We start from the raw sequence: 9,385 nt of genomic DNA, 5'->3' as shown, positions 1-9,385 counted from the left end.
CCAAGGCCTGCAAAGCGCTGGATTAAGTTAGATTTACATCAAAAAAAAAAAACTAGGTTGTTTCGTTCTGAAATTTAATTTGTTGAAGAAAGCATTCCAGACTGAAAATTCACCGGCCAGATGGTGCAAAAACCAATTTTTGAAAACTATACCCTACAAAGTATAGCATGATAGCAGTATTCCAGTATTTGAGGGGCTGACACAAAGAAGAGGGGGTTAACTTATTTTCCAAAGGACGAGAAGCAATGGATGGAAACTAATCAAGGAGAGAAGCAAGCTGGAATTAAGGAGAAACTTCCCAACAGTGAGGACAATTAACCAGTGGAACAGCTGGCCTCCAGAAGTTGTGGGTGCTTCATCACTGGAAGTTTTTAAGAAAAGACTGGACAGCCACTTGTTTGAAATGGGATAGGTTCTCCTGCTTGAGCAGGGGGCTGGACTAGAAGACCTCCAAGGTCCCTGTTGTGATCCGCCAGCAGCCCGCAGAGCTAGCAGTGGAGTCGGACAGTGAGGAGGCTGGGGAGGATGATGGGCCAGTCCTGGAGTCAGGGGAAGGCACAGACGAGGGTTCTGTGTCAGAGGCAGAGATGGGGCCAGGGCTATCTGGGAGCGATGCATGGACCCCGGAGCCTCCAGAGGCAGACAGTAGAAAGGCAGAGAAACAGGAGGAGCCTGTTCCTAGTGCACGCATGCGAAGAGCTGCCAGAAGGCAAGAGCAGCTGAAGAAAAAAGGACAACTCAGGAGTAAGGCCAGAAGATGATTGGCCTCTCCCATAAGGCTTAAAAGAGCAGCAAAGGCTCTTGGGCTCTTTGTAGGAAAGCAACATTGTTACATCTGTTTCTATTCGGCATCTCTTGTTTCTGAACTTTGTGGGGCTTTGCCAAGAAAAACCTTTGGCAGGGCGCAAAAGAAGATAAAGGTTTGTGATAAGGCCGAAGGACTTTTGCTGAAGGACTTTGTTTTGGAATTAATTTGGACTAAGCTGAGAATGAAGTAATTCTCAGCTGTTCTAATAAAATATGTTTGTTTAGGATTGATTGTGTCTGGTAATAACTACTTGGGCCTAGGTCACAACAGTCCCTTCCAGCTTCTATTCTAAAGTTGTCGTTAACTTCTGGGAAACAATTCCCTCCAGGTTAACTGGTCCCCTTTATTCTTATCCAGCCACTTCCCGCAAGGAAAGTTGGTAGTTATGCCCGTAGCCGAGTTGGTGATCTCGACGCGTTCCACCAACCACCCGGGAGACAGTCCACTGCTGTCGTGCTCAACGCGAACTTTCTTCAACTCGCCGAGTTCGAGAATTTCCAAGTAAAACCGATCGGTGCTGCCTCGTTCAAAGAGATTGCGGAATTTCTGCTTTAGGCGCCGCTTGCCCGAATCCCCGTTCGCTCCAAATATGGTGATGTGGACATTGGCATCGGTACCAGATCCTTTTTGAGAGCCTGTCACGACAATCACTTCGTATCTGACGGGCACCAAACTCCGAGCTTTGCTGGCGAAACTTTCTATCACCTTGGCACACTCGAAAACCTTGTAGTCTCCTCTTTTGGCGCGGAGTGGAATTTTTGCATTACATTTGAAGAAATACCTGCCGGGAGACGAAAGCAGAGGCCTGAATTTGAAAGGATTTGTGCATTACCCTCCCGTCCGTCCCCCCCAAAATTAAAATATTTGCTGTGGAATGCTTGTTTTTCTTTGGCAAGGAAGAACTGACTTTCTCTGACGAGTATTGTGCCAGCTTTGCTAAATCCTTTCTGATTGAATGCTTGTTACCCTTGTGTTTAAATTCCTTCTGGTGGCAAAATTCCATCTCATTTTTAGGCCCAGAAAAGCCACTTAATTGGCTTCAAATATCTTTCTCTCCACAACTCCTCCCCTTGATGACTGCAACTTTTATCCCACCCTTTTTTTCTTCCACCCGTCTTTTGAATCATTCTGTAAAAAACAAAAAAACAAAACCCTAACATGTGATGTTTGCTGGAAAAGAGAGATAATATTTTATGATTATTTTTTTATTTGCATTTATATCCCGCCCTTCTCCGAAGATTCAGGGCGGCTTACACTATGTCTTCATCCTATTTGTATATTTATATACTAAGTCAACTTATTGCCCCCAACAATCTGGGTCCTCATTTTACCTACCTTATAAAGGATGGAAGGCTGAGTCAACCTTGGGCCTGGTGGGGCTAGAACCTGCAGTAATTGCAAGCAGCTGTGTTAATAACAGACTGTCTTAGCAGTCTGAGCCACAGAGGCTGTGATGTGCCACTTAGGATGAATTAGGGTTTTGGGTTGGTCCTGAGAATTTCACCCTGACTTTAATGGTAAACTGGACACTCTCTTACCCCCCCCCCCCAATCCACCTGGGTTTCATGCTGCTTTGATTGCCTGGCTTTTTGTACATGGCAAAATGTGCTGTACAGTAACCCTTTCCCCACTCGAACCCAGCCACACTTAAACATGCTCAGGGAGGGGTTTATAGAATAGAATAGAATAGAATAGAATTTTTATTGGCCAAGTGTGATTGGACACACAAGGAATTTGCCTTGGTGCATATGCTCTCAGTGTACATGTGACAATTAGTCATGGCCAACACCACAGGTAACTCGCCAAAGCTAACTCGCCACAGCCAACTTGCCACGGTTAACAGCTAACTCGCCACAGCCAACTTGCCACGGTTAACTCACCACAGCTAACTCGCCACAGCCAACTTGCCACGGTTAACTCACCACAGCTAACTCGCCACAGCCAACTTGCCACGGTTAACTCACCACAGCTAACTCGCCACAGCCAACTTGCCACGGTTAACTCACCATGACTAACTTGCTACAGGACACCTTGCTGCGGGACAAGAGTTACACTAATGTCAAAGAAATGATGGAATAAAATCATTGAAGAAAGGAGATGCAAAAGGAGAAGAAAGGATGCAAAAGGAGGGACAGAAGGAAATGTGAATGGCAAAAATTAAAATATTTTTTTATTTATTTAAAAAAATTAAATAGAATGGTTAAATTGTCCCACAGTGAGTTGTCCCGCGATGTTCTGACCCAGCTCCCAAACATGACAAGACCTCTGCAGTTAAATAAATGTTTCCTTTATTAGGAGCGGCAGCAGCCCCGGCAAACAACCTCTCTCTCTCTCTCTCTCTCTCACAGCAGGCTAACAAGTTTGTGCAGCAGGGAGATGAATAGTTGTGTGCCACATCTATTCATCTCCAATCCCTGCCTTTTATCTCCAGAGCTAAGGTGGGGTTTTGCTAGCAGCGGTGTCTCTTCAATCCCAAGGATCGGCCCACAGATTTCCACTGCTCTCCTCTCCTCTGCCTTCTGCACATCCATGTGTCAGGCACTGGACCCAGCTGTTCCTCCTCTTCCTCATCAGTCACCTCCAGACCTGGGGGCTGTTGACCCTCCATCTGAGGGCTGACGGACGGACAAGACTCCGCCTCTCTTTCTCTCTCTCTCTGCCAAGGCAACCTGAGAGCTCTGAGGGGGAAGAGGGAATGGAGTTGGCAGAGAGAGAGAGAGAGAGAGAGAGAGTATGTCTTGTCCATCCATCAGCTCTCAGATGGAGGGTCAACACACTCTTCATCTGCTGGAGGGGCTGATGGCTGACAGGCCACAACAAGCGGCGAGTTGCGCATGGCAAGTTGGCCGCCGTAGGTTGGCTGTGGCAAGTTGGCCCATTCATCTCAGGGAGCCGTTTTTCAGTCTTTATTACCTTGTCTTCATCTCCTCTCTTAAATCAAATCGGAGGCATCTACAGGTAGTCCTCGGCTTACAACCGCAACTGAGCCCAAAATTTCTGCTGCATAGCGGGACAGCTGTTAAGTGAGCTCTGCTCCCTTTCACGACCTTACTGGCCACAGTCATTAAGCGAACCGCTGCAGCTGTTAAGTTAGTAGCACCGTTGTTAAGTGAATCTAGCTTCCCCGTTGCTTGTCGGAAGGTCGCAAGAAGGGATCACATGACCCTGAGATGCTGCCAACTGTCATAAATGTGAGTCAGTTGCCGAGCGGCCAAATTTTGACCACGGGGATGCTGCAACGGTCTTGCGTGTGAAAAACACTCATAAGTCACTTTTTTTCAGCGCTGTTGTAACTTTGCCTGGTCGCTAAGAGAATTGGTGTAAGTCGAGGACTCCCGGTGAAGCAGTTAGGACCACAAACCTTTGAGTACCGCAAACCAACATTACAAACCAGGGGTGAAATGTACTTACCTTTCCTACCGGTTCGCTGATGTGCATGCACCGCGTGCCATCATCTGTGCATGCGCAAGCCGTTTTGCACATGCGCAGATGGCCAAACCTGGGACGTGACAGTCAGAGGTGGGTTTCAGCAGGTTCTGACCCGTTCTGGAGAACCGGTAGCGGAAATTTTGAGTAGTTCGGAGAACCGGAAGTAAAAATTCTGACTGGCCCCGCTCCCATCAATTCTCTGCCTCCCGAGTCCCAGCTGATCGGGAGGAAATGGGGATTTTGCAGTAACCTTCCCCTGGAGGGGGTGGGAATGGAGATTTTACAGTATCCTTCCCCTGCCATGCTCACAAACCACACCCACCAAGCCAGGCCACGACCACCCAGCCACACACACAGAATCGGTAATAAAAATTCTGACTGGCCCCGCCCCCATCTATTCTTTGCCTCCCGAGTCCCAGCTGATCGGGAGGAAATGGAGATTTTACAGTATCCTTCCCCTGCCATGCCCACCAAGCCACGCCCACCAAGCCAGGCCACGCCCACCAAGCCACACCCACAGAACAGGTATTTAAAAAATTTGAAACCCACCACTGGTGACGATGTCCCTGTTTGCGGGGGCAAAGCCTCCTGCTGCCGGCGCGACCGGTTCTTCAAACTACCTGCCGCTGGTGCTACCGGTTCCCACGAACCGGATAGAGCCGGCAGCATTTCACCCCTGTTAAAAACCGTGGCTGACTGTCTGTGTCATTCATGCATCTTTTCATTATGAGGCACTTACTTGTTGCCAAGTTCCATCTCTGTAATGACGATTTCCTGAACATGCCAATATACGTCCGGTTTCGCCCTCAGTCTCTTCCCGTCTTTTGGACAGTGACCAACACAGATGGCGGCGATATCATCAACGTTTTTTGAAGAAAACTGGAATACATCCGATGCTCCTCTGCGGATTGTCATCCCCCCACACATGCACACACATAAAGCTTTCATTGTTAATGAGGAGACCAACAATCGCTAATGGAAATAGTTTGCAATAATGGACATAGTTTGCAATAACGCACATAGTTTGCAATAACGGGCATAGTTTGCAATAATGGATATAGTTTGCAATAATAATGCAACATACGATACAGCCAGTTTTGCCTAGTGGTTAAGGAATCCGGCTAGAAACCACTGTGAGTTCTAATCCCGCCTTAGGCATGAAAGACAGCTGGGTGACTTTGGGCCAATTACCAGGAGACTGTGAGTTCTAGTCCCACTTAGGCATAAAAGCCAGCTGTGTGACTTTGTTGTGCCTCGTCCTCCCTCCTCTCCTCAGCTGGGCCTCTCCCGTCTCATCCCGGGTCTGCTATCAGACTCTGAGTCTGATAATGAAGATGAACGGCCTGTCATGCCTCCAGCCCCCGGCCCTGGCCCCATGCCCGGACAGGAATGAACAAACAAACCTCACTCATTCGGTGTGTGTTCCTTTGGCTCAGCCATCAGAGGAAGTCAGCCATGGATTGGAATTACTCGGGCCTACTCCTTCTGACCCCTCCCTTTCTCAAACAGCAGAAAACAATTCAAAGTGAGAGGCGACGCCAGCAGAAGGAAGGGAGGGGCAGGCCTGGATAAACGCTGAGTCATGGAGCCACACCCCACAGCCTATATAAAGGACCTGCTTTTGGCATTCCTTGAGTCAAGCAAAGTCTCATCTAGTTTGCTGAAGTCACAACTTGGATTCCTGCCTGCCCTGAGAAATCTGAAAGGAATTTGGCAAAGCTGCAGAGGCTTCATGGCCACGCTTCATACGGACTTCCTAGACCGGGTCGTTGGAGGGGGAGGGGGACACGACAGACTTTGGGGCAATCACCAGGAGACTGTGAGTTCTAGTCCCACTTAGGGATAAAAGCCAGCTGTGTGACTTTGGGGCAATCACTAGGAGACTGTGAGTTCTAGTCCCACCTTAGGCATGAAAGACGGCTGGGTGACCTTGGGCCAATCACCAGGAGACTGTGAGTTCTAGTCCCACCTTAGGCATGAAAGCCGGCTGGGTGACCTTGGGCCAATCACCAGGAGACTGTGAGTTCTAGTCCCACCTTAGACATGAAAGCCGGCTGGGTGACCTTGGGCCAATCACCAGGGGACTGTGAATTCTAGTCCCACCTTAGACATGAAAGACAGCTGGGTGACCTTGGGCCAATCACCAGGGGACTGTGAGTTCTAGTCCCACCTTAGACATGAATGACGGTTGGGTGACCTTGGGCCAATTACCAGGAGACTGTGAGTTCTAGTCCCACCTTAGTCATGAAAGCTAGTTGGGTGACTTTGGGGCAATCACCACGAGACTGTGAGTTCTAGTCCCAACTGAGGCATGAAAGCTGCCTTTGGGCCAATCAAATTTCTCTCTCAACTCAACCACCTCACAGTTATTGTTCTGGGGGAAATAGGTGGAAGATGGTATGTGAGCTGCCATGAGTTACATATAAATAAATAAATATTTTTAGAGCTTACAAACTGTCCAGCACAAATTTATACAGCCATATATCTTTAAATCAGCTCTAGAATGTTCCAGGAAGGTTTTATCCACGTATAATATTAATTTATAGATAAAAACCATATTTTCAATTTTTCTGAAAGGTTTCCTGACTTATTTCTTGATATCATATTTCTATGATAATTTATCATTGTATTCACAAGCAAGCCAACATTTCTCAATGCACAGGTCACCGGGATAATGTAGGTTCTTTGAACACTCATGAGGAACACTTCAATCAATGAATTAACATAGATCACATTGCATATATAAACACCCAATTCTTTTAAAGGGAGAAGAAAGGAATGTATTTATTTGGAGATTAAAGAATTGCGATACATTTGTTTAGGAGAGGCATTCCCTAAAGGTGGCCAATAATGAATAAGATTCATTAAGATTATACGATTCAATGAACGAATCTTAGAATGATATGTATTTATAAATACAGTGCTCATTTTTAAAGTGAACAGTTGCGGCTGCTGAACAATGCATTCATTAAGGGCAATCAATTTTAATCAGCCCAAAGTTTGCTGATTATAATCATTCAATTTTATAATGAATGAAGAGTTCAGGTCATTATAATTATGGTATTACAATCACGTACCTTAAGAATCTTCTCTTTTTGGAGGAGTTCTCCAGAAGGAACTCTTTGGAACGCCCTCTCTTGCCTTCAAAAATAATGGATATGTTTTCCTTGGTCTCCGAATCCTCCTTATTGCTGGTAATGGTGAGGATTTCATAAGCTTGAAAGTTCAGAGAAAGCACTAAGTTAAGGCCAGAGCTGGTATTCAGCTGGTTCCTGCCAGTTTGAGTAAACCGATAGCGGAAATTGTGGGTGGGCCCGCCTACCCATCCACCCGCTCCAGCTCTATGCCATCCTATTTAGGCACAGTTTTGAGGCCGGGCGCATGCGCGGAAGATGTGCGTGGGGAGCAAACCAGTAGCAATAAAATGTGAAATGCACTGCTGGTTAAGGCTAAGCATCCTAGTTTAGCGTTTCCCCATTCCATGGTTCACAGTTCAAGAGCATCTTGAGGATTTTAAGAAGAGAACTGGGTATGTCTAGTTTGATGAAAAGAAGGACTAGGGGAGACATGATAGCAGTGTTCCAATATCTCAGGGGTTGCCACAAAGAAGAGGGAGTCAAGCTATTCTCCAAAGCACCTGAGGGCAGGACAAGAAGCAATGGGTGGAAACTAATCAAGGAGAGAAGCAACTTAGAACTAAGGAGAAATTTCCTGACAGTTAGAACAATTAATCAGTGGGAACAACTTGCCTCTAGAAGTTGCGAATGCTCCATCACTGGAAATTTTTAAGAAGAGTTTGGACAACATTTGCCTGAAATGGTATAATGTTTCCTGCCTAAGCAGGGGGTTGGACTAGAAGACCTCCAAGGTCCCTTCCAACTCTGTCATTCTAATTCTAATTCCAATATAGATTGGATGATTGTCTGAAATGGTATGGGTCTCCTGTTTGAGCAGTGGATTAGACTTCTTCCGTGATCCTTTCCAACGCTGTTATTCTGCATTCTGCTTGGTACATGAGAGTCCCAGTTTTGATCCTTGATGTCCCCAGAGGGCTGGACTAGAGGACCTCGAAGGTCCCTTCCAGCCCCTCTGATACTATGATCTCCAAGAAAAGTGGGAAAACCTGGGAGAACTAGTCTACCAATCTGTCCTTCTAAGAGTTACTCAGTAGTTACTCTCTGCTTATGATAGCTTCTTAACTTTCTTCTCCTGTGATTCCCTGTTTATTTACGGAAGTGCTTCACTGATGCAGGACCAGAGGTGGGATTCGGCCGGTTCGGTTCGGTCCGGTCGAACCGGTAGTGGTGACTGCAGGCGGCTCTGCCCACCTGCCCGGATGTAATGCACTAGTAAAGAGCATGCACGGAAGTCCATGCGCATGAGCAGAGGAGGCACATTTGAGCAAAGCAAGTGTGCGCGCTCACATTTGCAAACCAGTAGGGAAGATAAGTGAATCCAAGTTTAACTTCAACAGCTTGGGTCTCCTTCGTTTACCCCAGTGGTAGTTAACCTGGTCCCTACCACCTACTAGTGGATGTTCCAGCTTTCATGGTGGGCGGTAGGGGTTTTGTCCGATACTGAAGCACTTTCCTTTTTTTAAATTTAATTGACTTTTTTAAAAAAATTCACAGCATTATTTAAAAACATTTTCATTAGGTTTTCATAAAATTCCCCGTGACAATTTAAATTTCTGAAAATATACTATTTGTATCGCCCGCGCATAAGTTTAGTTCACGTTATATAAGTGAAACTAAATGGCGCTATAGTGCGACCGCAAACAAAAGAGCCTCGTCCCAGAATAGCTTGCGCATCTCCCCCCACACCACCCAGCTGGAACAGACAAGCAGAGCTGGTAGCCGGCGCCTCCACCCAATCCCAATCCACGATGCGTGAGAGGCATGCGCAGATGACGATACGCAGCGCATTACTGTGGAACCGGTGGGCGGTTAGAAAATTTTACTACTAACAGAGATACAAAAGTGGGCGGTAGGTATAATAAGGTTGACTACCCCAGTTTAGCCAAACTATAACATTCATGGAGGAAAGTCCTGGATGAATATCTGAATGTCTGATCTCCAGGAATATTTAAAACTCAAAACACATAGCATTGAATTACTCCATCAATCAGCTATGGTGAGATTTATTCAG

General features: G+C 46.5%; 1 protein-coding gene across 1 annotated transcript in view; it reads right to left on the bottom strand.

The window, feature by feature from the left end:
- Nucleotides 1-1,108: 1,108 nt before the first annotated feature.
- LOXHD1 (lipoxygenase homology PLAT domains 1) overlaps nt 1,109-9,385 on the bottom strand; it is a 285,489-nt gene continuing 277,212 nt past the window's right edge. Inside the window, exons 40-42 of the mRNA XM_058168108.1 lie at nt 7,315-7,453; nt 4,977-5,138; nt 1,109-1,589 (exon numbers count right to left, since the gene is read on the bottom strand). Coding sequence (XP_058024091.1) covers nt 1,109-1,589; nt 4,977-5,138; nt 7,315-7,453 — 782 coding nt within the window. The remainder of the gene's footprint in view (nt 1,590-4,976; nt 5,139-7,314; nt 7,454-9,385) is intronic.

The sequence above is a fragment of the Ahaetulla prasina genome, chromosome 2 (assembly GCF_028640845.1).
Source record: "Ahaetulla prasina isolate Xishuangbanna chromosome 2, ASM2864084v1, whole genome shotgun sequence".
Classification (NCBI taxonomy): Eukaryota; Metazoa; Chordata; class Lepidosauria; order Squamata; family Colubridae; genus Ahaetulla; species Ahaetulla prasina.
Note: the sequence above shows the minus strand (reverse complement) of the source record. Positions and strands in the feature narration are given on the sequence as shown.